The sequence below is a fragment of the Equus asinus genome, chromosome 25 (genome assembly GCF_041296235.1).
Source record: "Equus asinus isolate D_3611 breed Donkey chromosome 25, EquAss-T2T_v2, whole genome shotgun sequence".
NCBI lineage: Eukaryota > Metazoa > Chordata > Mammalia > Perissodactyla > Equidae > Equus > Equus asinus.
The window spans coordinates 56,265,620-56,292,942 of NC_091814.1; the positions used below are offsets into that span (position 1 = coordinate 56,265,620).

Here is a 27,323-nt window from a genome sequence, read left to right on the forward strand (position 1 = left end):
AGAGCATCAAGCTGCTGCCCGGAACCCGGCCGGAGGCTCGCTCAGAAACAGGGCAGTGTTTCCAGCGAGACTCCAACGAGCCGCCCTTAAAGCGCACTGCGGCCCCAAACCAAAGACTCAGCTGTGTGGGTCTACGGCCGGGATCCGAACCCAGGTGCTGGCACTCTGAGGCGGGGAGCTCTGAGCTCTCTCCTGCATCCTCCTGTATTTCCGTCACCAGTAAAACATGGGTAACAATGGCCCCTATTTCACCAGGGTGTTGTGAGGCAGATTAAATGGGAAATGCCCCTGGGGCACAGCACACGGTGCCTGGTGCATGGGGAGCACTCAAATGTTGATGATACTGACCACCCACTAAAGAAACCTGCAACAGCTCTCCTCCTCCTCAATCCTCAATAGCCATATGTCTTTTTTTAAGGTTTCTCTGTGTGTCTGAAAGTCCTTTGACCCTTTGGCCCCTCACAATGTGTGAGTGTCTCAGACTGCAGGAGGCAGTGTGGCGTCACAGCATCTAAGTTCTGGTGTTGGCTCTGTTGATAGTTTTGTGCACCTTGGAGAAATAACTTCTTGAGACTCAGTTTATTCATCAATCGAATGGGAATGATGACACCAGCCTTGCTCACATCACAGAACTGTTGTGAAAGTCAAAAGACACGATTAACACAAACGGACACACTATAAAAATAAAGTTCTCAGCCAGCGGCAGGCACTGCTGATTAGACTGGAAGTGTCTGGAGGTGTGCGCTGGAACAGGTGTGCTCTGCATCAGGAGGATGTGGCAGGGCGTGACCAGGTGCCAGACAGATGTGCAGTGGGCAGTGATGTTGCTACCGTCAGAGAAGGGAGGGCCCCAGGCTCCTCAGGCGGGGATCTCAATAGGCGAGCCAGAGTGCTTGTGCCCAGGGAGGGATGTGGAGGGGCTCTGGGGGGCACAGAGGGAGGATGTAGGGAGGGGACAAGAAAAAGTGCCAAGAGAGCAGGCATAGTGACACAAAGCTGGACCAGTTCCCGATCCTGGCACAAACCTGGGGATCTGTTCTCACGCTGTTTTCCACATATTTCCATGCCCATTATAACAACCTGGGCTGCTAGGTAATCAGAATCCTTCCAATGCAGCAAATCAACAGGAGGGTGTCCCCCGCCACTGCTGGTCAGCGTGCTCAAGTCCCATAGTTAGTAACAACGTGATGGGGTGAAAAAGCCCGTGGTCAGATGGAGTTCCCAGGTGGCCTCTGAAACCTGACTCTGTTCTAAGGCAAGTTGTAGCCCTAAAAGGGCCCTCACAGAAACTACCTGCACAGAACAAGTCCATCTGAGCTACTGTCGACAGGAGAAACGACGACGTCACGGCCTAACACCAGCTGTCAGCCAGGCACTGGGCAGGGCTCCTTGTAGGGTTAATCTTTACAACAAGATGTTCACTATTGTCCCCAGGTACAACCAGGAGACTCAGACCTGGAGTGGTCAGAAACTTTCCTAAGGTCACAAGGCAAGTAGAGCTGGACTCTGTCCAGACCCGAAATCCATGTCATCAGCATGCTCTGCTCCCGCCTTTCAACCCCTCCCTGCGTGCCCCCAGACCCATCTCCAACTCTTTCCAGACAACAGAAGACACATGGAGAGGGAGCTGGAGCGAGAGAGAGAAATGAGGCAGAGACACCCACACTCAAGAATAAGGAAACCTTTCTGTTCAGGGCTCCAGGTCAGACGCCCCAGCCTGGCAGCCCCTAGGCTGCTGGCCTGTGATTCAGTGACAATTACTCCTTGGTTAAAACTACAGCCCTCATTTCTGGCATGTCCTCTCCTGCCACCCACGGCCTGAGACTAGAACAGGAGTTGCTGGGAGCAGCAGGAGATTCTAACCCAGGATGGAACCGTGCAGCCCCGGACACAGGGTGTGGCTTCAGTGATGTCAGCCTCGGCTGCTTACTGCGCCCTGGACAGCATCTGCCAGGGCCCAATGCCCCGCCCAAGGAAGGGGTTCCGGACTGTCCCCCATATGCCGGGGCTGTCACTCAGAGGGCTTCCAGGTTGTGGAGGCCAGGCTAAGAAGGGATGTGGGTCACAGAGAAAGCTGTTTCCCAATGTTTCAATTAAGGTGGACAGTCGGGACAAGGGAAGGCTAACGCTGGCTGACTGCCTCTGATGGAGCAGGAGGAGCGAGGGCTTCCCGTGCGCCAGCCTCCTTGAGAGGAGGCCTCGACGCCCGGCTCTGCGGCCAACTCCGGAAGAAGGAAGGGGATGTCCTCTCAGAAGATTTCGGGGACCAGGCAAAGGACCTTCTCTCATCAAAGAGAAGGGACAGGAGGCAAGAATTCCCCCACTCCCTCCCCCGGGGACATGTGCCCCAGCCCCAGCCCCACTCACCGTCTCTGCCTCATTCAGCCTCGCCCCTGCAACCCCAGAGGAGGCTCCCTTCCAGTCTGCGGTGGGAGGGAGAACTCCAGTGTCCCAAATGGCACATACGTCAATCAACCTGTGTCAAAGCAAGCACAAAAAAAAAAACCCAGGGTCACTCTAGGAAAGAAAAAGAAAAGCCTTTGTGGTTTGCAGCTTGTTCCTTTACTCAGGAAATTACATCTTTGTCCACCCTCATTTGGAAAGTTTTGCATAGCATAACGGCATCTTTGTTCAAAGACGTTCAGAGCACTCTGCAAGAAATGGGACAGATTCTGCAGGGTGCCCAAGCATGTGAGCCTTTGGGAGGGCGGGGGATCAGCTGTCTCATCCATCAGATCATTATTAGTGCCCTGACACCATAATCTAATTGCCAATTCCTCATCCACATAAAGGAGTTAAGCCGTTATCTCAAAGAATCTCTCCTACACCCAAGGGAGGGAGAATTTACCCACAATTATCTCATTAATTTTCTTAACTTACTATGGAGAACTATTGTTTTTCTTCCCCATCTACAAGTAATCAAACCGAGTTCATCATAAATAAATCTAGGACACATTGAAAGAAGATCTAACTTTAGGGTCGGGGACGTGGATTGCAAGTTCTAGCCGGTTACATCTTTTAGGATGGATCACTTGCCCACAAGTGTCTCGGTTTCTTCATCTCTAAAATGGGGAGAAGGTGCAGTAGAGTGGGTCAGGCCACTGGGCCATTAGTCAGCATTTTAGAGGCTCAGGTCCCGGCTCCTGTCCTTTTGCGCAATCATTGAACCTTTCTCAGTACGGATAACATCTCATTTAGTCATTTGCTTTAATATGAAAATGCATCTGCAGAAAACGGTACAATCCACCTTTGCAGAGGGGAATGTGGCAATACCTATCGAAACAAGTACGCATTTACTCTTTTACCCGCATCCCAGTTCCAGGCATCTGCTTGGAATCTATCCTATACGCCCATGCTGTGATCTCCAGGACTACAGTTAAGTGAAAAAAACATGACAGGAAAAAGTGTGTTTAATACGCTACCATTTATTTAAGAAAGGGGGGAACAATGCAAAGATATATATGCATTTGCTTATATTTTTAAAAAGACAGTAAGAGATAGAGACCTACAGGGAGGGGTAGGAACGAGGTGGAGGGGACAGGGACAGAAGCTGGACTTGGAACAGACCTTGTGGATTTGCTTTGGAACATGTAAATATCTGACATAATTATAAGACACAAGTAATATTTTTAAAAGAAATCCCTAAAGTAAAAATAAAATGTAGTGAGTCTATGTGTCCACTTGGTTGGTACGACTACACACAGAGAAATTAAAACCCAGTGATTTGACTGTGGCTCCATGGAGGGATATATTTTAAGGATAAAGGAACTGTCCCATCCCCCCCCCACCCGTAAACTGTTTCCGATAATCATATCGGTGGTACTCCAGTATTATTATTTTCGTTGTTGTTATGCTGAGACTTTTGTAGGTGTATCCAGGGATAAATCAAATGAGTCACAATACTGATGTTGCTGAGAAACAAGAGTTTCTTGTTGAAAGGAGACACAAATATAAGATTGACGAGATCAGGTGAAAATTCAGTAGTCCTGATCGTGAACCAGGAGTATCAGTATGAACTCCACATGTTTTATCTTATACACACACACACACACACTCCCTAGCTCTGTTCCCTGTAAAGCCTAGAAACAAGGGGCATCCTGGTAGGAAAGAGCACCCCAGCAATCAGACCCTGAACTCTAAATACTCTCCCCCATAAAGGAATCAGGCTTCCTTGGAGAAACGTCTGATGCAGCAAAGGCACAAGATGAGCCTAGAACATCTCGTCACACCAAAAAAGCAAAGCAAGCGTCAAGGCTACAAGTGTCATGGCAAAAGGACGCAGAAGCCAACCAGAGTAAGGCTTCCACAGTCAAGTTGAGCATCAAAAAGGATCGTAACAGCAACAGATTGAAACATAACAAATATGGTTAAATCTATGAATCCCTAAGAATATTTTTTAGGGCCCCAAATAATGCATTTTGAAGATGTTAGGGAAATACTTCATTGTTGTGAAAATTGGTCAATAAGGCAAAAAAGGAGGAGTGGGCAGGGGTACAGCTGAGACAAGAATGGCCTTGTGCTGGTAATTGTTGAAGAGAGCGATGGGTACATCAGTTCGTTACATTATTCTCTGCTCTTTTGTAAAACATTTTTGAAATAAGAATAAATTTTAAATGACAGACTAGGTCGAGAAAGGAGAAATCATTAGAATGCTAATTATTGAAACTCTTTTGAACCAAAGTCATTTAATCTTAACAACAATCCAGTATGATGACAGAGGATATAGATATTATTATGCCCACTTTGCACTGGAGGAAATAGTGTAAAGAATCCATTGAGTTAGGACTCAAACCCACGTGTTCTTATCCCAAAGGTCCACTACTTCACGGCTGTCTCCATAATATCCTCATTTATATATCTGGGTTAATAAAACTTTCCTTGCCTATATGAGGGTATTGGGGGGCTGCAATGAGATAGTGTACAGGAAAGTACTTAGAAAACAAATCTTTGTACAAATATTTTGCTGTCAATTGATAAGTGGGGATCAGATCTGCCCTATGGGGTTGCTGTGAGGATCCAATGAGAGCTGTGATTTGAAGATAGATGGACAGATATAAAGACAGATAGAGAGCCCTTAAAGATGAGTGAGACTACAGTCACCACCAATGCTTTCATCATCACTCATAGGACTTTGGGGTTAAATGAGAAGTGAGACTTTGAACCCAGGGTGCAGACTCTCCACCTGACCAGGGACAGGAAGATCCCAGGAAGCCCACCTGACCAGGGACAGGAAGATCCCAGGAAGGCCACCTGATGCTCTGGGGAGAAACGGGGATCAAAGACGACCCTGACATCTCACAGACTTCAAGAAGAGTGGCTCTCAGTCACAGATGGTGGGGACCATGGCCAGCTTGCTGCACGTCTCGGGCACTGCCTCGAGATTCCAGAAGGCAGAACGAGGCGTCAGGCAGCAGGCACCTGCTGGGTTCCTCTGAACGAGGCCTGGGCTGGAACGGGGCACAGAGGGCAGTGGAAGGTGCTCTCCAGGGACCAGAGGAAGGCAAAGCCTGTCAGACTGACTGATGACAGGAAGGAGTGTCTGGGTTGCCTGCCAGCTCCCAAACTGTTCTCTCTTGGTGTTCAGATCTTAATGTCTGCCTGGGGAGCAGTTCAGATTTCTTCTCAGCAAATGTTTATTCTAGATCATCCTTCCCTCTGCCACAGAATAAGGGTGGGTCTGGGGAATCTCTAACACTTTCTCACCTTGGAATTCTATGATTCTATAAGTGCGTATTTCTGAAGAAGTACAAAATCAAACCTCTCTTGAGTCCTGGTTCATGTGCCTTCTCCTCCTGCTACTTATTCTGTGCTCAAAGACTCATTCTGCCTCTGTCTCTATTTCTCTCTTGAGGTTTTAAACATTTCACGAATTTTTTTATTTGTCTTTTGAATAGGTAATCCCTTCACATGATATGAAACTCCAAAGGCACAAAAGAAGATACAGTAAAAGTATATATAAGGAAATTTCCCTCCCAACTCTGTCCCACAGCTTCCCAGTTCCACTCAGCTCCTCTCCTGGCCAGCAGTCTCTTGTGTATCCTTCCAGAGATTGTGTATGCACACATAGATACATTATGTTAAAAAAAGTATAGCATATTATACATATGTTCCCCTACTTTGCTTTTTTCAGTTAACAAATATCTTACTTATCTTTCTATATTAATTCATATAAAACTGCCTTATTACTTTTAGAGGCTGCATAGTATTCCACGATATGAACATATGAGAATTAGTCAATTCTCTACTGATAAACATTTAGAATGTTTGCAATCGTTGAATATGGAAAATTGCTACAATACATATCTTTGGATAAATGCGATTTCTCACATTTGCAAGACTTTTTTTAGGATACATTTTTGGATGCAGAATTTCTGGGTCAAAGGGAATGTGGCCGAATTGCTCTCCAAGAAGGTGTGACAGTTTACACTCCCACCAGCAATATATAAGAATTCTGTTTTCCACTCCTTCTCCCATATGCTGTGTTCCTAGTTTTTTTGATCTTTGACAATCTATCGCACAGAAATTGGTGTCTCTTTTGTGGTTCCCTTACTAGGAATAAGGTTGAGCGTTTTCCTTTTCTTTAACTGTCCCTATTCTTTGCTCATTTCTCTAGTGGGAGTTGGTTTACTCTGATCAGTTTGAAGGAACACTTTACTTATGAGGAAAATTGTCCACATCATTGTTTTCATCCTTACTTTACTCTTGTTTTTGCCATGCAAAAAAACGGGTTTTTTAAATAGTTTAATGGATCTTTTCCCTTATCCCTATGTGTGGTGTCATACTTAGGCATTCTCCTTTCAAGATCGTTGTTAAATGCTCACAGGTTTTCTTTAGCATTTTAATGGTTTAATTTTTTATGTTTCAGTCTTTTATCCATCTGGAACTTATTTTGAAATCATGGGAGGGAGGGTATAACTTTATAAACACACAGTGACTTTCCCAACACTATGTTTATTGAAGAATTCACTGTTTACCCTCTAGTTTGAAATGGCGCCTTTATCATATACTAAAGGCCTTTATGTGTTTGAGTCTATTTCTGGATTTTCTCTTCCACTCATCTGTTTATCTTTTCATGTGCTAGTACCACATCCTTTTAATTACTGTTGTTTTATAATTGATTTTATTTTAAGAATTTTTCTGTGTAGGAGCCGGCCAGTGGCGCAGTGGTTAAAAGCACACGTTCTGCTTCAGCGGCCCGGAGTTCGCCGGTTCAGATCCCATGTGCAGACATGGCACTTCTTGGCAGCCATGCTGTGGTAGGCGTTCTACATATAAAGTAGAGGAAGATGGACATGGATGTTAGCTCAGGGCCAGTCTTCCTCAGCAAAAAGAGGAGCATTGGCAGCAGTTAGCTCAGAGCTAATCTTCCTCAAAAATAAATAAAAAATATTTTTTCTGTTTATTCTCGCTTGCTTTTTTTCCCCCTACATCAACTCCAGAATCATATTCTCTAATACTCTTTAAAAAATTGGATGATATTTTTTTTGGAATCATACTAAAATTAAAAATGAACTTAGAGAGAATTGACATATTTATGTTGACTCTATTTAAGAATGTGACATACTTTCTGATTTGTTCAAATTTTCTTTGGAGTCTTTCAATTACATTTTAAAGTTTTCTCATATAGATTATACACATTTTTGTTATGTTTATTACTATGCATTTGATCCTTCTCTCATTAAGCTATTTTAAATGATTATTGCATATTAATTTCAAATTCCACTATATTGAATTTTATTTCTCTAAATACTCAACTGTTCAAAGAGAAACTTTGAACAATACAATGAACTTAATGACAATGAAAATGCAACATATCCAGATCTGTGGTGCACAGCACAGCTAACGCAGCACTGAGAGGGAAACTTACAGCACTGTGTGTACAATAGAAAAGAGGAAAAGTCTTAAATTGATAATATAAGGTCCCACCTCAAGAAAGTAGAAAAAGAGGAACAAAATAAACGCAAAGCAAGCAGAAGGAAGGAAATAATAAAAAGTAGAAATCAATGAAATAGAAAACAAAAACAGGGGCCAGCCCCATGGCCGAGTGGTTAAGTTTGTGCGCTCCACTTCGGCAGCCCAGGGTTTCCCCGGCTCGAATCCTGGGTGCAGACATGGCACTGCTCATCAAGCCACGCTGAGGCGACATCCCACATGCCACAACTAGAAGGACCCACAACTAAACAATACACAACTATGTACCGGGGGGGCTTTGGGAGAAAAAGGAAAAAATAAAATATTTAAAAAAAAAAAAAAGAAAACAAAAACAATAGAGGAAATCAAAGAAATGAGCAGGTTCTTTAAACAGATCAGTACAATTGACAGACCTCGAGCAAAACTGATGAAGAAAAAAGGACAGATGACACAACGGCCAATATCAGGGATGAAGAGGGGAGGTCACTGCAGATCCTGCAGTAATAAGAAAATACTACCAACAATTCTACACACATAAATTTAAAAACTTGAAATAAGTTTTTGAAAAAAAGTTGAAATAGACCAATTCCTTGAAAAACACAAACTACTACAACACCCAATATACAATAGATAATTTGAATATCTTTATAATTATTAAAGAAATTGAAGTCATAATTTAAAAACTCCCCAAAAAGAAATCTCCAGGCCCAGATTGTTTCGCTGCAGAATTCTAACAAACTTTTAAAGAAGAATCAACACTAATTCTATAAAATCTCTTCCAGACTAGAGGAGAGAACACTTTCCAATTAATTTTTATGAAGATAGTGTTACCCTGATACCAAACCAGACAAAGACAGCACAAGAAAAAACAACCACAGATCACTAATACCTCTCATAAATAGAGATACAAAAATCCTTAACAAAATGCTACAAATAGAATTCAGCGATTTATAAAAATAATTATACATCATGACCAAGTAGGATTTATTCTAAGGATGCAAGCCTGGTTTAATATTCTAAAATCAACATAATCTACCATATTAATAAGCTAAAGAAGAAAAGTCACAGGATCATATCAAACAATGCAGAGAAAGCATTTGACAAAATTCAATGCCGATTCATGATTAAAAAAAAAAACTCAGAAAAATAATAATTGAAACTTCCTTAACTTGATTTTTAAAAATCTACAAAAATCCACAGCTAACATTATACTTAATGATGAAAGACTGAATGCTTTCCTCCTAAAACTGGAGACAAGGCAAGGATGTCTGCTTTCACCACTCTTATTCAACATAGTGCTAGAAGTTCTAGCCACTGGAATAAGACAAGAAAAGGAAATAAAAGCCATACAGGTCAGAAAGGAAAAAACGAAACATAAGTTTCTATGTGCAGATAACACAATGACCTATGTAGAAAATCCCAAGGAATCTAGAAAAAGCCCTCTAAGAACTAACAAATGAATTCATTAAGGTCTCAGGATACAAGATAAACATACAAAAATCAATTATATTTCTATACACAAGTAATGAACACATGGAAAAATTAAAAATACAATACCACTTACAATCCGTCAAAAAATAAAATACTTAGGTATAAAAGGAACAAAGCATGCACAGGTTTGTATGCTGAAAACTACGTGACTATGAAAGAAATCAAAGATCTAAATAAATGAAGAGACATATCATAGTCACAGATTGGAAGACTCAACATAGGAAAGGTACTAATTCTCCCAAACGGATACACTGGCTTAATGCAGTCTCTATCAAAATCCCAGCAAGGTTTTTAGTAGATACAGACAGATTATTCTAAAATTTATACGGAAAGACTAAGGAACTAGAATAGCTCAAACAATTTTGAAAAAGAAGAAACACATGGGAAGAATCAGTCTACCCAATTGAGAGACTCATTACACCGTACGGTAGCCAAACCTATGTGGTATTGGTGCAGGAACAGACACACAAACCAATGGAACAGAATAAAGAGCCCTGAAATAGACCGACACAAATATGCTCAACTAATTTTTGACAAAAATGCAAAAGCAACGGAGGGAAAGACAACTTTTTCATCAAATTGTGCTGCAGCAATTGGACATCCGTAGGGAAAAAAACCCAATTCTTAACCTATGTCCTTATACAAAAACGGGCTCAAAACGGATGGTGGACTCAAATGTAAAATCTAAAACTATAACACTTACAGAATAAAAACAGGAAAAAAATCTTTGCGCTCCGGGTCTAGACAAAGCGTTCTTAGATTTGATGCCAAAAGCATGGTCCATAAAAGGAAAAATTGATAAACTAGACTTTATCAAAATTAAAAACTCTGCTGTGTAAAAGAGGAGGAAAAGTAGGAGAAACCACACGTATGACAAAGGACCACCAGCTCTGGAATATATAAAAAACTCTCAAAACTCAGCTGTAACAACAAAACAATCCAATTAGAATCTGGCCAAAGCCCTGAAGGAAACTTCCAGCAAAGTGGGTATTCAGATGCAAATGAGCACTTGAGAAGAGTTCAACATCACTGGTCATTAGGGGAACGCAAATTAAAACCACAACGACAAAAACAAAACCCAGTGAGATATTATGACATACTTACCAGAATGGCTAAAACAAAAAATAGTGACAACAGCAAATGCTGACAAGACACAGAAAAACTAGTCACTCATACATGCTGGTGGAAATGTAAAAGGGTGCATCCAGTCTAGAACACAATTTGGCAGTTTCTTAAAAAACTATACATGCAATGATTCTATGAGCTAGCAAGTGCACTTCTGGGCAGCTATCCCAGAGGAAAAAAGACTTACATTCACACAAAACCTGTACATGAGTGTTTATAGCAGCTTTCTTCGTAATAGGCCCCGACTGGAAACAATCCAGGTACCCTTCAGTGAGTGAATCTTTAAACTATGGTATGTCCATATCATGGAATACTACTCAGCAGTTAAAAGGAAAGAACTATTGATACATGCAATGACTTAGATAAATCACCAGAGAATTATGCTAAGTGAAAAAAGCCAATTCCAAAAGGTTAAATATTGTATGATTCCACTTCTATAACATTCTGGAAATGACAAAATTACAGAAATGCAGAACAAATTAGTGATTGCCACGCACGGGTTAAAAGAAGGAGGGTGGTGGGAGGAGATGGGTGTGGCTTTAAAAGGTCAACAAGAGGGATCCTTGTGCTCATGTAAATGTTTTATATCTCGACAGTATATTGTCAATATCCCAGTAGTGATACTGTAGCATAGTTTCCCAAGATGTTACTGTTGGGGGAACCTGGGCAAAGTATACAAGGGCTCTCGCTGCATTATTTGCTCCAACTGCATATGAATCTATAATTCTCTCAAAATAAAAAAATTAATTAAAAATAGTTTTCAGTTGATTCTCTTTGTATTCCATGTAAACAATTATGTCATCTGTAAATAACTATGATATTATCTCATTTCCAATTTTTATACCTCATTTCTTTCTCTTGGCAGAGTCAATTTTTTTTTTAAGATTTTTAAATTTTTCTCCCAAAGCCCCCCAGTACATAGTTGTGCATTTTTAGTTGTGGGTCCTTCTAGTTGTGGTGTGTGGGATGCTGCCTCAGCATGGCTTGATGAGCGGTGCCATGTCCACGCCCAGGATCCGAACCGGCAAAACCCTGGGCCGCTGAAGCGGAGCATGCAAACCCAACCACTCGGCCACAGGGGCAGCCCCTGGCAGAGTCAGTTTAATGTTAGTCAATGCAAAAACAAATTAGGAAGAAAAATCTGTTACCACATAAAGTAATATAAACTGCCTGGAAGTAATTTTTTTTGGTGAGCAAGATTAGCCCTGAGCTAACATCTGTTGCCAATTTTCCTCTTTTTGCTGAGGAAGATTGTCGCTGAGCTAACATCTGTGCCAGTCTTCCTCTACTTTGTATGGGGGACACTGCCACAGCATGGCTTGATGAGTGATGTGTAGGTCTGCGCCCGGGCTCTGAACCTGTGAACCCCCGGCTGCCGGAGCGGTGTGTGCGAACTTAACCACTACACCACCGGGCCAGCCCCTGGAAGTAATTTTTTAAAATACATTCTCATTATGGGCTAGCAAGAATTACAGAATTTTGACAGTGTTTCTAAAAACTAAAAAGCCTTCCCAGATGTATTTAAAAACTATTACTTCTCAGAATAAATGGCTCACTGCTAAGAGTAGCACCACGAGTGTTCAATCACGACATTGCCAAGAAAAGAGATTTGTTACCCTTCCTGCAGAATTTGCTTCCCTAAGTGGGTCTCACATCCCAAATGTGCACACACTCCAGCTACACTCAGACCCTGTTATTTCTGGACACCTGGACCCGCGTTCTGAAGCCATCAGCAGAGGAGAAAGAGGTTCTCTAAACGCGAGGAAGATAGGCATTTGCTCTGGAAAGTCCAAGATGAGATGCGAGCACTCGCGCCCATGGGTCCAGCAAAATGAGACCAGTCCAAACAGAACAGGAAACAATGTGGAGAATCAGGACCTTCAAAAGGTGCCCAGGGAGCCTCCTGGTGAGAGTGGGGAGCCCAGCATCCAGCACAGCCCTGCAGCTCGCCTGCCGCACGGGGTGGGGGAACGGCCAGGACAGACTGGCGTCCCTGCACAGCCATGGGAAAGGCATTGCCAAGAGATGAAAGGACAAGCCACAGACTGGGAGAAAACGTCTGAAAACGCAAATTTGATAAAGGGCTGGTCACAGAATATATAAAGAATTCTCAACTGATTAATAAGAAAACAAACAATCCAGTGAAAAACAAGCAAAGGATTCAAACAGACACTTCACCAAAGAAGATGCATGTTTGGCAGATAAGCACTCAAAAAGATGCTCATCATCGTTAGTCACGAGGGAAACGCAAATTAAAACCACAATGAGATACCATGAGATACCATTATACTCCTGTTAGAATAGCTCAAAAGACAAAAAAGCGCACAGCACCAAGTCCTGGTGAGGACGGGAAGCAACTGGGAACTCGCAGACATTGCTGGCGGGAATAAAAATGATACATTCCCTTCAGAATACAGTTTAGCAGTTTCTTAGAAAGTTACACATATGACCCAGAATTCCACTGCTAGGTATTCATCCAAGAGAAATGAAAACACGTCCACACAAAAAACCTCCATGTGAATATTTATAGCAAGTTTATTCATAATTGCCAAAAACTGGAAACAGGCCAAATGTCTGTCAACAGGTGAAGAAAGAAGTAACTTGCGGTACATAATACAGTGGAATTCTACTCAGCAATAGAAAGGAATGGCCTACGGATACCCGCAGCGAGCTAGAGGCACCTCCGATGCATCGTGGTACGTGAAGAAGCAAGTCTCAGAGGCTGCAGACTGAATGCGCCGTATGACACTCTAGGAAACACAAACTCTAGGGACCACAATAAAGATCAGTTGACCAGGGGCTGGGGTTGGGGGAAGAGGATTAACCAAGAAGGGGTATGTGAGAACTTTCTGGAATGATGGAAATGTTCTGTATCTTGATTATGGTTGTGGTGACATAACTGTATGTGTTTGCAAAATTCATAGGACTGTACACCTAGCAAGGTGAATTTTATCCCAGGTTAGTTACACCTTAATAAATCTGACTGGGGAAAAATTCAAGGCATATGAAAAGAGCAGCTAAGACCTAGGAGAAGATATTGGATACACACCTGATGAAGAATTACTACCAAGAATATATTAAAAAGTCCCATAAGTAGGGGCTGGCCCCGTGGCCGAGTGGTTAAGTTCACAGGCTCCACTGCAGGCGGCCCAGTGTTTCGTTGGTTCGAATCCTGGGCGCGGACATGGCACTGCTCATCAAAACCACGCTGGGGCAGCGTCCCACATGCCACAACTAGAAGGACCCGAAATGAAGAATATACAACTATGTACTGGGGGCTTTGGGGAGAAAAAAGGAAATAAAATAAAATCTTTAAAAAAAAAAAGTCCCATAAGTAAATAAGAGGATAAACAATCCAGTAGAAATAGAGGCGGGAGACAAACAGGAATACATACAGCTAACAAATATATTGGTGCAAACACCTTGGAAAAAGCTTTACATCACCTCCGAAAGTTGAACATTGCAAACTACGATTTAGGCATAGTTATATACACTCCTAAATATACACCCACGAGACATTCTTGTGCACGTACAAAAATGTTCCTAACAGCACTATTCACCATGGCAGAAACCTAGAAACAACCCAAAAGCTCATCAACAGAGAGTGAATAATTCAACTGTGATAGAGACAATGAAACATTACACTACAAGCAAAATCAAGTGAATTAGCGTGCTGTCAATAAAACTATATAATCAGCAGAGACGAAATAAAAGAAAATAGGATTCAAGATAAAGATTATTACAACTCAAAAACAACAAAACAAACGACCTGATTAAAATATGGGTAAAAGAGTGACGGGACATTTCTCTAAAGAAGGTACACAAATGGCCAACATGCACACGAAGAGAAGCTCAACACCACTAACCATCAGGGAAACGCAAAGCAAAGCCACATGAGACACCACCTCACACCCATGAGGGTGGCTACCACACAAACCCCAGCAAATGACACGTGTCAGTGAGGATGTGGAGGAACTGGAATCCTCCTACACCGTGGGTAGGAATGTAAAATGGTGCACCCCTCTGGAAAACAGCACGGCAGTTCTTCAAAACACTAAAAATAGAATTACCATATGTTCCAGCAATTCCATTTCTAGGTATGTACCCAAAAGAGTTGAAAGCAGAGTCTCGAAAAGGTATTTGTACACTCATGTTCATAGCAGCATTATTCACAATACCAAGAGGGGGAGACAACCCAAGAGTCTGTGGATGGACGAATGGATAAACAAAATGTGGTATAAACACACAACGGAATATTATTTAGTCTTAAAAAGGAAGGGAATTCTAACACATGCTACAACATGGATGAACTTTGAGGATATTATTCGAAGCGAAACAAGCCAGTCACGAAAGGACAAGTATGTATGATTCCACTTTTATGAGGTCTCTAGCATAGCCAAAGTCATAGAGACATAAAATAGAATGGTAGCTCCCAGGGACTAGGGGGAGCGGAAATGGGAGCAGCTGTACAGAGTTTCAGTTTTGCAAGATGAAAAGAGTTCTGGAGACTGGCTGCACAACAACGTGAATGTACTTAATACTACTGAGCTGTACGCGTTAAAATGGTAAATTTTATGTCTTGTATATTTAACCACAATTAAAAATAGAAAAATGAAAACCAGGAGCCATTACTTCTGGCAGCGGAGGAGGGAGAGAGAAGAGCTTGGTAGTCGCAGTGGTGGGACCATAAAATTAGACATTTGCTAATTATCAAAGTCCTATCTTTTGTTGTAGGTAGTGGGTTTGCAGGTACTTACTATATTATTATAAACAAATAAGTAATGGGTAGAAGGATGGATGGACAGGAAGGAAGGAAGAAAGAGGGAGAGGGGGAGGGGAAGGCGGGAGGGAGGGAAGAGGAATAAGAGAAAGAAAGAAAACCAGCAGGGCATGCAGGGACCAATGACGAGAATGAGTCATGAACCAAGGATTATGATGACTCCAATGCTGTGCATCTGAGCTCCCTAAAGAAAAGAAAATCTGTCCCAATGGGTCAAAGAAACCCTAGATCATCTAGAAGGAAATCTCTAATTGAATTCCATCATTCAATGTGATGAGAAAAGTGATGCACAGATAGATGAAAAATGTGAATGAAGCTCAGAGATGTTCAACGATCTCTCTAAGGTCACTCAGCTGTCTACATCCTAATTCTTTCCCAGCCATGTTTGTCAAAAAAAGCAGCAGCAATGAGAGAAAGTTAGGAATAGACATCCATTCTTGTAATTATCCCTTTTAATTCTTACAACATCCCGATAAGGCAGGCATTATTATCCTGATTTTACAAATTAGAAATCTGAAGCCCGGTGATATTAAGTAATATGTCTAGAGTTACTCAGCTGGTAAGTGGCAGAGCCAAAACTCAAACCGAGGTTGTTGTCCCCAAAGCCCACACTCCTTTTACTCCATGCTGAAACCTAGTTCACAGCAATATAGCAAAATTTCAACTACTGCTCTGTGAAAGGCCCTGTGGAAGACACAAAGATGAGCAAACACCACAAAGGATTTCTTTAAAAAGTTCTCTTTGTGATTATCTCAGAAAATTGTTATTATTCCCAAGGGAAAAAAATGTGTAACTATATTTAGCTTATATATTCAATATGTCTTAGTTTTAAAATATACCAAGAATCAGAGCCAAATTGGTACTGGTAACATGACCTGGCCAGAGAAATGTTTTGACTTGTGAAGCATCTCGTCTTAAGGAGGATAAAGCAGGTCAGCCATAGCCCTTGGCCTCCCAGACCTGTGACCTAGGAAGAAACGATCCAATGAAAGACAGGCTCCTGCTTCAGGTGAACAGACCTGGGAAAGACCACTGCCGATGGACAGGAGGGGCTGAAGGAGGCGCTCTGCAATGGCTGTGCCGTGATGGGGGGTGGGGACACCTTGTGTCTTTAGGCGATGCTTTGATTCCCTCCTGGACCACAGGGACATCCTCCACAGCACGAGCTAACAGTGAACACGTGGAGGTGGAGTGTCACACCTGTCCCAGCCACATGCACCAGGGACGAGGACACTCATCCAGGATCCCCCACTCAGGACCAAGGGGAGGGGCACGGGGCACAAGGCAGTTGGAACCCTCCTGTTTCCAACTTTTTTTCTCTCTCATAGATGCAACAAAATCTTTTAAAAATAATTGTGGTAAAACATATATAACACAATTTACCATTCTAACCATTTTAAGTGTACAGTTCAGTGGCATCAAGTACTTCACACGGTCGGGCATCACCATCACCATCCATCCAGAGGAGTTTTTCATCTTCCCAAACTGACACTCCGGACCCATCAAGTGATAACTCCCCACCCCCGCTCCCTTTAGCACCTCCAAATAAATCATTTTCAAGTACTCGCAATAGACTATTAAATTAGGTCAAAACATGTAGGTGGACTGGGGAATCAGCCAGTCAAATAAGCTGTGAGACACTGAAGCCAAGACGCGACCCTGCTCCTCCAAGACTTTATCCACGTGACAGGAGAACGACCCTCCCCACCCCTGGACTTGGTTAGCTAAACACACAATTCCGGCTAAATGCAACTCTCCGCCTTCTCTGGGCCTGCCCGTGGGCGGCTGGACGCGGCTGCGCAGACACATACCTCCACGCTGTCTGGCCTCACTTTAAGTTCATGCTCTTGAATCTCAAGTGGGCCCTTAATGGCATCTGACAAGCAAACGCATCTCCCTCCTCATCTGCTTTCCCAGATGTCAATTCCTTCCTTCCCCTGGCTTCCGAAATCCCCAACATCTCCTTCCTTGTTCTTTTTTCTTTTTTCTTCTTATGAAGTAGGAAAAAGTATAATGAATCTCCACATGCATATCAGCGAACATCAACAATTACGGACCCACAGCCATCACCTCCCCGCCTGGCACACTTCTCCTCACCTGTCCACTGGAGTTCCTGGAAGCGAACCTCTGTCACTGTACAATTCCATCTATAGGCATTTCAGCATCTGTCTCTAAAAGACGACCCTTTTACAAAACAAAACCTTAATAAAATCACACCTCCAAAATTAACTATAATTTTTATTATCATCAAATATCCATTGTATGCAAATTTCCCACGGTCTCGCAAATGTCTCGTCTTTTTTTTACTATTTGTTTGAATCAGAACTCAAATAAGGTCCACACATTAGTTGATATGTGTATTCTGTCTCTTTTAATCTATAAGTTCCATCTCTCTTTGTTTCCCTTACATCTTATTTTTTAAAGAAACTGGGGTTCCCCATCCTTTGGCTCTTGGCTGATGGCCATGTTTATTAGACAGAAAATAGAAGCAACGAAAGAGAACTTCCATAGGTGCCACCACCCCTTTGCTTCTGTGCCTGTGTGCTCCAGCTTCTCTCCTCTTCCCGCAGATGAACTGTCTGTGCTCCGGGTCCATCCCCTCTCGTCTCCTCAGTGACAGTGCCCAGCAATTCCTCCCTTCCTCCTGCCTCCTCAAGACTGTCTTGTTTACCGGCTCTTTCCCACCAGCTTACACACACGCTGCGATCTCTCCCAACCTGTGGGCCATCCCGTGCCCCGCCTCCCCTCTGGGTCCTGCCCTATTTCTCTTCCCTGTACAAGAAAACTCCTTACAAGACCTGCCCACATTTATGTCCTCTAATTTCTCTTCTCCAAACTTCTTTTAAACCCACTCCAATCAAGATTCTCCCCCAAACTCAATCAGAACTGGCCTTGTCACGGTCCCTCAATAGTGTAAGTCCAAGGGAAGAAATTCCTACTCCTCATCTTCCTTGATCTAACACAACTGCTCGCCCGGTTCTCCTGGAAACACCTCCTTTGCTCGGCGTCTGGAAGAGCACAACCTCCTGGTCTCCCTCCTCCCTTACTGCTATTCCTTCTCAATCTCCTCTGCTGGGTCCTCCCCTTCTCCCCAACTTCTAATGTTGGAGGTCCCACACTCGTCCTGGTCTCTTCTCTTCTCTACGTACACTCTCTGCCTTGGTGATCTCATCCAGTCTCCTAGCATCAAATACCATCTATATGCTGACAACTCCCAAGTTTATCTCTAGCCCAGACCTCTCCCCTGAACTTCAGACCCATATACCTAACTGCCAACCGGACACCTGCGATCCTGCTTCTAACGGACGTCTCAGCGTCTCCCGCTCACCTTGCCCTCTCAGCTCCGCTCTCACCTTCTTCCTCTACCCACCAACACACAGCCCTTCCCAGTGTAGTTAACGACAACCCCTCTCCCAGGTGTTCAGGACAAACCCTTAGCGTCACCTCTGACTCCTCTCTCTCCCGCTCAGCTCTCACCTGAGCCATCAGCAGGTCCTCCCGCCTTTCCCACCCCAAGCGATCTGTTCTCTGCCCTCTCCTGCACTGCTCGTCTCCTGCGCACAGCTCGAGTCTTGCCTGCTATCTTATTCTTCTCCCTCAGGTCTTGGTTGCATTGTCCCCTTCTCACTAAGGAATTCTCTGGCCACACTATGTAAAGTTGCAAACCATGTCCCCAGCACTCCCTGGCTCCTTACCTGCTTCATAACTCCTCAGCACTTCCTACCACCTAGTGACCACATATTTTACTTATTTTCCTCGTTTATTGCCTGTCTTTCCCCCATTAAAATGTAAGCTCCTTGAAAGACAGAGGTTTTATCTATTTATTGCTGTATCTCTGACATATAGAACCATGCCCAGCCCATAGAAGCTGGTAAAAAATATCTGTTGAATAAGTGAATACATTTATACATGTAGCTATAATAAGGAGTGCTTCCTCCATGTAGGCTTCCCTGATTGCTTCGAACCCCCCCCCCACCTCCCCCCCGGCACCTAGAGTCTGAGACGCAGCAGTTAATGCCACGTGTCACTACTGCCGTTCTCCCTCTTACTTCTCCCGCTGGACTCCGAGATCTTCCCCTCGATCCTCCACCCCTCAGCCCCGCGCGCACAGCAGTGATCATGAATCGGTTCCTACTGCTCAGGCCTCAAACCTGGGGGCCCTCAGGATTTATTTTAGCCAATATTAGTCTTTTATATCGAATAAACTTTTTGTTTTCATACACGATTTTTTTCCAACATTATCAACACCACAACCATGTGAGTAGGAAAGGGAAGAATATCCATCACCCGTTCAAAAAATAACACTGGTTATGAAATGCTTTAAACTTTTCAAAGCATTTGAACGTATTCAGGATAAGTGACCCTCATAACCACCCAGTGTGGTAGGTATCACGGTCCTCACTCCCTTACGTCATTCATCCTACACGTAAGAAGACGGAAGCCCAAATGATTTTTAAAACTCTTTATCTGAGGACAAGTGGAACTGCCTTACCCAAGGCTATGTAGCTAGAAGCAAGCAAAGCCAGGAACTGACCTTGGGTCTTGCAGTGTTAGATCACATGGTCTGCGCCGTGCACCATGCTCCCCTCATTTAACACCGATGGGAGAACGGGGCTCCTCGTGGCAAAGGAATGGAGGAGAGCTTGGTCAAGGTGACATGCAAGTCACTTGTGGACAAAAGCAAGAACCTCCTGATTAACCCACGTTCCCTTCAGTAAACCTCAAGTTCTCTTTCTTTCTTGCCCAGTGTCAGCAGTCACGGCCTCCAGGGGAGGTGCTGGGGAGGAAGGGCAGGGGGACAGAAGGACTCCATTTTTCCCAAGGCCAGATAAATACACCGCATGCTAGACGGTGCTTTAGAGCAACAGCTGGATGGCCCATGGGAGCTGGCAAATGTGTCACTCACTACTGGTACCACCGGCCTCGGCTGCGTGGTGGCGTGTGAGCCATGAGGAAAGCTGGGGTTTGAATGACAGGAAAGTGGGGGTGGGGGACGGCCTGAGTGTTGCCCGATCCCTGTCTCAGCCTCAGGAGCTCCCCTCGCCTCCTGCCAGGGCTATAAGTAGCAACCTAAAAACGACCGCGGGCAGAGATGTCCCCTTCTGGAATATTTCTGTCTTCACTGGCCTCTTGGCTTGCAGCTGGCCGGGAAAAGGCAGGAAGCAGCAAACTGTCACACCCAGAGTCCCAGCGGCACGTGGAGCCCGGGGTGCCGGGACTTCCCCACAGCTGTGTAACTGCGATAACGGCGCTATCATCACTCCTGTGTCTGTGCCGTCTCCCCATCAGCCTGGGGGCTCCGTGGGGCAGGTCTGTTTCTCCCCTTCATTCTGGATCTCATGACGGCAGGGGCTGTGCCTCCCTCATCGCACTTGGAGCTGTCTGAAGGCAGGGGCTGTGCCTCTCCCATTAGACTGGCAGCTCCCCAAGGTTAAAGGCCACACCTCCCAACAGCTTTAGAAAGCTCTGAGCCCAGGGCTCCCCTCTCCCACTCTAACCTCCCACTCCAGGGAGAGGGGTCTGCTTTCTCTCCTCCCCACAGCGGCTGTGTTGGCCACTCTGGCCTCTTAGAAACCGGGAACCTCACAGACCTGGGGAGTCTCCGGGAAGAGACCCGGCACCTCTGCACATCCCCTGAGCTGGAGCCAGCGCCCCTCCCGCTCTGACTGAGGTGTGGGGCCCCTGGGCTGCCCGGCCGCTCTCTCTCTCCTGCCCCTGCACAGACCACTGACCACTGCTGCCCACACCAGCGCTGACAGACAGGCAGGACACCAGGCTGCTCAGCCAGCAGCACAAGGGGGAGGACTCACGCTGGTTTAATCACAGACCGCTTTACCCTTACAACCATCCGTTTTATGCTTCCTCTTACGGAAAAAGGTGCTTCCTGAGACAGACATCTATTTCTTCACGTAACAAGAGTTATCTATATAACTTACATCGTCTCCTTTTGTACCGTACCTCCTAACTCAGGGGAAAAAAATCTGCTCAAATGGAATTTCTCTCTCTCAGCTCATGGGTTTTATTATTTTATTCCAAAGTTAATCATCTTGTTTTAAGTCATTATAAGATTCTCCAAATCATACATAACAGAGATGCATTAAAAATTCTATCATGCGTATATTTTGTTTTCTTAATGGCCTGAGAGGAAAATTACATAGTGGTTCAAAAAATGGGCTTTGGAATTCGAGATCTGGATGCAAATTCCAGCTCTTACTAGTTTACCAGTGAGTTACTAGCTTGTGTGGCCTTGGGCCAATTACACAACCTATCTGAGCTTCTGTTTCCTCATCTATAAAGTGGGGGCGGTATTTTTCTTTAATCCGTTCTCATTGGGTCTAAATTCCTTGCCCTTGCCCTGGTTTACAAGGCCTTCCCCCAGCTGACCCCTGCCTACCCCTCAGCTCAGCTGTCACACTGGACTTCAAGGCCCAGCAGGTTCCCGGGCTGCTCCTGTTGCCTGGAACTCGCTCCACCCCACCCTCTACCTTCTTTATTTATATATGTATAACATATTATATATATATGTCATCTTCTTTCCTGCTGGGCCCTCATCACATCCCAGCTTAAAAGCCTCTGCCTCCGGAGCCCTTCTTTGATCTCTCACCCCAGACCAAGCTAATTCTCAGCCTGCCCGCCAGTGCCTCCCAAACTTCAGTGCCCATAAATGGATCACCGAGTGATCTCGTCAAAAAGCAGCACATCTGGGGGGACAGCACTCATAACGAGCTCCAAGTGCCCTGATGCTGCCGGGAGGAGCATCTTCGAGAGGGCGAGCGCACCCTTGCACACCTGTAAACGTTACCTTTAAATGTGTCTTTCCTGCTAGACTAAGCTGCCCGCCCAGCCCCCAGCACAGTGCCGGGACAAGAGCACTCAAGAAATGTTGGGTCACTCAACTGAACAGTATCTAGAACGTCTCTGGCCTGGTTTCTGGTCAGAGTAAAAGGGATTCAGTAAGAGGTGCGAGCCGTTATTGCTAATAATATTATTATACGGTGACTACAGCTTCTTGAGGCAAAATATGTGTCTTTCACTTCTTTTCCACCCCAAAATAGTTCCTAGAATAGTCCTGGACACAAAACCAAGCCCAGGAATGCGTTTTTTGAATGGATGCTTAAAGGAACAAATGAATGAGACACTGGTACACGGCTCTTTGTGAGCATCCAGCACGCGCTGAAGAGCACAATCCACACGTCACTTGCCTTTCACAGAGACCCAAACCCTGCCTTCCACCAAGCCCAACTGGTTAGGAGCACAGCGTGTGAACACAAGCAAGAGACCAAAGAGTTACTGAGAAATCCTCAGAGCAAACAAACAAGTGGCAGCCCAGGAAGGAGGGTATTGTTTTAAAAAATGATTTCCTTAGTCCTCAAAGAACTGGAACAAAGCAGGATTGTGCCGGCTGCCTCCCCTGCAAGAATTCACATTCAAGGCCTGTCTAAATGCCAGCCTGAATGCTACTCAGAATACAATCACTGAACCCATCAAGCAACAGCACAGGCGGGGGCTGCAATGCTGCCCCTCCCACCAATCTCGCAGCAGCTTCAGGCAACGGACCTCAGTCCTCGCATTCAGCAGTTCTCATTACCGCGCTCTGGCTCCCCGCCTCCGTTTCGTTCCTTTTGGCCCACTCCATGCTGTCTCCTTCAGGCCAGAGAGTGGGCAGAGCTGTGTGCAGTTGAGAAGCTTCTAAGGAAAGTCATCTCAAGAAAACCCGTTCATCAGGCCATTTCCAGGCGACTTACCTCATTTGCAGAACCAATTCCCTTCAATTCCCTTCATTCTCAACCTCCTACAGGCTAGGGAGAAAAGTAGAAACCTGGAGAAGGTTCTTGAAGACTCTGGACCTCCAAGTGGGTGATTATGAGGTTAGAGGGGTTATTTACATAAACATCAACCCTCAAATTCAAATATGGAGTCTTAAGTATTCAAAAAATGAAGAAGTCTGCGAGAGCTGTTTTGAAAATAACAGCTACAAAGAAAATGTAAGGAAATAGGATTAAAATCAAAGCAACAGATATTTACTGAGAAAGATACTGTGGAGGTAAACAGAAATAAATAAGAAATGACATTGTCCCTTATGCTGTTTATGATCTTGTTGGGGGGATAAAATAGATAGGAAGTAGTAAGTAACAATGTGGCATTTAAGTAATGCCTCAAGGCTACAATATCAGACCGATCACCAGGAAGTAAATGTCTAAAAGCCAAATGAATAGTTCAGGGGTTCCAGTTGATAGGCAATGCATTTCTGGAGCCCACATCTTAAAGCCTACTTTTGTCAGCTGAATCCTGTCTCAGTCACTCCAGCCACATTCAGTGTCATCAGCAAAAATGAGAGAGAGAAGGACCAAAGGCAGCCAGAATGGATGCTCTCGTAGGCGGTGCCCCAAGAGCAGAGCTGAAGGACACAAAGGGACAGATGCACCTGGAGCCCTGCTGTACCACAGTGGAAGTGCATTGGGAGCTCAGAGGAGGAGGAGGCCGGGAGGCTCAAGCGGAGGGTGGGGGCTGCAGAAGGTGGGACGGGGCTCTCGGGCAAGGTATTAGACAGTCTAGGTCTTGGAAGCTTGAGGAAGGGGTAGAGATTAAGTAAGTCAGGAGGGAAAGACATAGGCCATTTGATACTGGGTTGTGTTTTGCTCAACAATTTCAAGGCTGGTGGTCTCAAGGGCAGGAAAGGTGTCAATTTGAACAGAGAGGAAAGTTCGTGCAGAAGAGTTGTGGCAGAGGAGCTGCAAAGAATATGGAAAGCTCTGAATGCTAGGCAAGAGGTGTTTTATTTTGTAATAATGCAAGTAAGACAGAATACATTCTTGCAGTAAAAGACTCGAGTAATACAGATGGCGTGAACGAACCCCCTCCACACCTCTTCTCTCACCAAGTCCCTTCTACTGTTCTTGGCTATGTAGCTACCCTTCTGTCAGGCTAGAGACTTCATCTACCAGGCAGTGGGGACTCACTGGAACCTTCTGAGCCAGGGACTGCGTCCAAATCTGGAACAGTCAGCAGAGGGGAGCAGGTGACTCCTGAAGAATGGAGTAAAGCAAGGGACGAGGTAGAAGAGAATGCATAGGGCAGAAAGAAAAAGGGAGCGAGCAAACAAGCTTGTAGGCGACGCTGAGACTGACTGATGGAAACCGAGACTGACGGAGATGGACGAAAGACAGAAAGGAGAATAGCTGGTAAAATATTTGAAAGGGAGAAGCTGAAGGGGAGACCAGGGGTACAGAGGACAAGGTCCATCACAAACAGAACAAACATGATGGGAATACAGGATTTTCAAAGTCAGGGTTAGCTGCATCAACCGAGATGGAGAGGGAACTGGCTAGAATATTGGCTTAGCATGGAGAGACCTAGGGGGTGAGTTCAGTCCCATCAGGGAAGACCTCTAAGGAATAACAGAGGCCCACAAGATTGGCAGGCAGAAGGATCTGCTCAGCAGTTTAAAATCTGACCTGTTATCTGCCTCAGTGGTGAAATAACCATTCCTGATACACAGTAAGCGCTCAATAAATGTTGAATCGAATGATTTCAAACCTAAGTTACAAGTACAAAAAATACAGCTATGGAAGACACCGTTGATTTCCTAGCCAACAGCCATTCCCTCCTTCTTCCCCGGTTTAGAGGGCTCCAATGCTTTTCTGGTGGTCCTCTGCTCAGGGACGGTGCATCTTCCTCCAGCTCCAAGGAGTGAGCCCTGATCTGGCTGAGCCAGCGTGGTGACGCCATAAGCCTTTGCTAGAACTTGGTTTAGGGATGAACCGGTGGCCAAGCTGGCCAATGGAGTGTAAAAGGAAACTTCTGCACAGATTTTTATCTCTGTCAAAGATACAGCGAGTCCTGATATTTTATTCCTACCAGGAACTTGACTACTTTAGGACAAGATGCTTGGAATTACGGCAGCCACCTTGTAACCATGAGGTGATAAACCTGGGAACTGAGAGTTGACAACTTTAGATACCGAAGTGAAAAGACAAAAACAGCCCGGGTCCTTTATAACCAAAGTCCTGCCCCAAACCTGAGACCACCTACCTTCAGGTGCTTATGATGAGAGGTAATTAGATGTCCTTTTACAGAAGCCTCTGTTATCTGGGTATTTTGGTCAGAGTCACCTGAAGGCAGGCAAATGGTAACTGGTGAGATCCTCTGTACCAGCTTTTACTAAGACCCTGAAATGTAGCTGCACAACAAAGTTCTTGCTGTATACCAGACCTGGTGACCAAGAGGAGGGAAAGGGGGAGAAGCTGGACAGAGCAAGGAGAAGTCTAAAATTGCCTGAGCAGCCCAGGAAGCAGTCAGCTCAGTTGAGCTCAATCAGTGCGCTGCAACACAGCGCCAACTTAATCTCACTCAGCAAACACTGACTGCGTCTTCCACGTACAAAGCCCTTCGGGGAATAAAAAGATGAACAACGCATGACACACTACGTCCCAGGAATCTCTGTCCTTTTCTGCAGCAATTATAGCTTGAGGGGCAGGCCCCGCGGTGAGATCCCTTCTTGGCCTTCTTCAAGGGTTCTGTTTCCTTTCCCTGAAGATCAAACACCGCTATTCCCCAGGGTCTCACTCTCAGTGGTGTCCTCTTAGTTTCCACAATCCCCTGGAGAATCTTATCGCCACTAACGGTTTCAACCACTGCCTACTGAATAACCACTCACATATCAATTTCTCATGTCCTTCCTTCTCTCTCAATTAATCTGTATTTCCAGCTGTTTACTGACCATCTCCACTTGCATCTCCCAGAGGCACCTTAAAATCCACACCGGACCCATGATCTTCTCTACCAAACCTCCCCCTCCTTACAGTCACGTTCTCAGTGAACAACACACTCGTTCAGTGGGTTCACCTAGCTAGACCTGAGAACCAGACTCTTCTCCCTCTCCAAGCTCCCCATCCAACTCCTATTTTGGCTCCTAAGCATCCAATTTCTCCGTCCCTTAATATTCACGCTTCCTGCTGTGCTTGAGTTCAAGTCTCAACTGGATCACTACAAAACCCGATCATTGTTTTCCTTCTGCCTAACAATATTCATCTCTGAGCTGCTTTCTGCAAGGTGTATGGTTCAGTTCTGCTTTGCTGTAGCCACAGAAGCTGCAGACTGCCTTAGGTCCCTGGAGCATTTGAGTCAGAAGGCTAGGCGGACGTGCCTTAACCCAGCCCAAGGACTGTCAGTAATTGTAGTCTCGATGTTCCATTCCTGCTTCCAGGCTGGTGTGGGGGCCCTGCTCTGAGTCTTGTCCCAAATGGTCAGGTTAGGTGAGTGAATGTCAACTGATGACAGCAGAGAGTCAGACTGCAGGACCCTGAGCTACTGCGTCTGCTTCTGGTCCTGGGGATAGAGTATAAAACTTCGGGCTGCTTGTAGTATGAGGCACAGCATGTGATGGGGCTAGAGAAAGGTTCTGGGTGTCTAGAAAGAGGAGAGCAGATGGTCCACTGAGAAGCCTGGGATTCGACCAAGCGTCAGTGAAAGGTGTGAGCAGCACAGCCAAGGCCTGGAGGGCAGGAGGCCAGGGCTCCAGTTCTCACCAAGTCACTTAACCCTCTGGGCTTCTGTTTCCCTCCTTCACAAAGAGAGGTGTGGCAAAACAAGACTACATCCTGGCCTAGACTCCCCATCCTTAAATGGCTCTGGGTCCTTCTTCCACCAGAAGTGGAATGTAGGGGCCAGAGGAGAAACGTAGGACCATACATCTATTTCATCATTTATATGTGTAAGCTGTGAAATAGAAGCCACACTCCATTTGCAATGCAACCATATATTTCATTCATATGGTATAATGCTCTCTAATAGAAATATAATAACACAAGCCACGTACGTAATTTAAAATTTTCTAATAGTCATATTAAAAACTGAAAAGCAGGTAAAATTAATTTTAATATATTTTATTTAGCCTAATATTAAAAATATTATCATTTCAACATGTAATCAATATATAAAAGTTATCAATGAGATAGTTTACATTAGACAGTTTCTAGGTCTTCAAAATGCAGCATGTATTTACGTTTACAGCACA

General features: G+C 44.7%; 1 protein-coding gene across 27 annotated transcripts in view; it reads right to left on the minus strand.

Annotated features, from left to right (window-relative positions):
* The window catches only part of NFASC (neurofascin), a 174,101-nt gene that overhangs the window by 91,855 nt on the left and 54,923 nt on the right, over positions 1-27,323 (minus strand). For 25 of the 27 annotated variants that reach the window (XM_070497921.1, XM_070497913.1, XM_070497920.1 and 22 more), the window contains exon 2: positions 2,368-2,476. The exons of 1 other annotated variant lie outside the window; for it this stretch is intronic. In XM_070497921.1, the coding sequence (XP_070354022.1) occupies positions 2,368-2,476 (109 nt within the window). Of the gene's footprint in view, positions 1-2,367; positions 2,477-25,339; positions 25,420-27,323 lie in introns of all 27 variants that reach the window. One more of the 27 variants, XM_070497903.1, reaches the window with a different exon arrangement.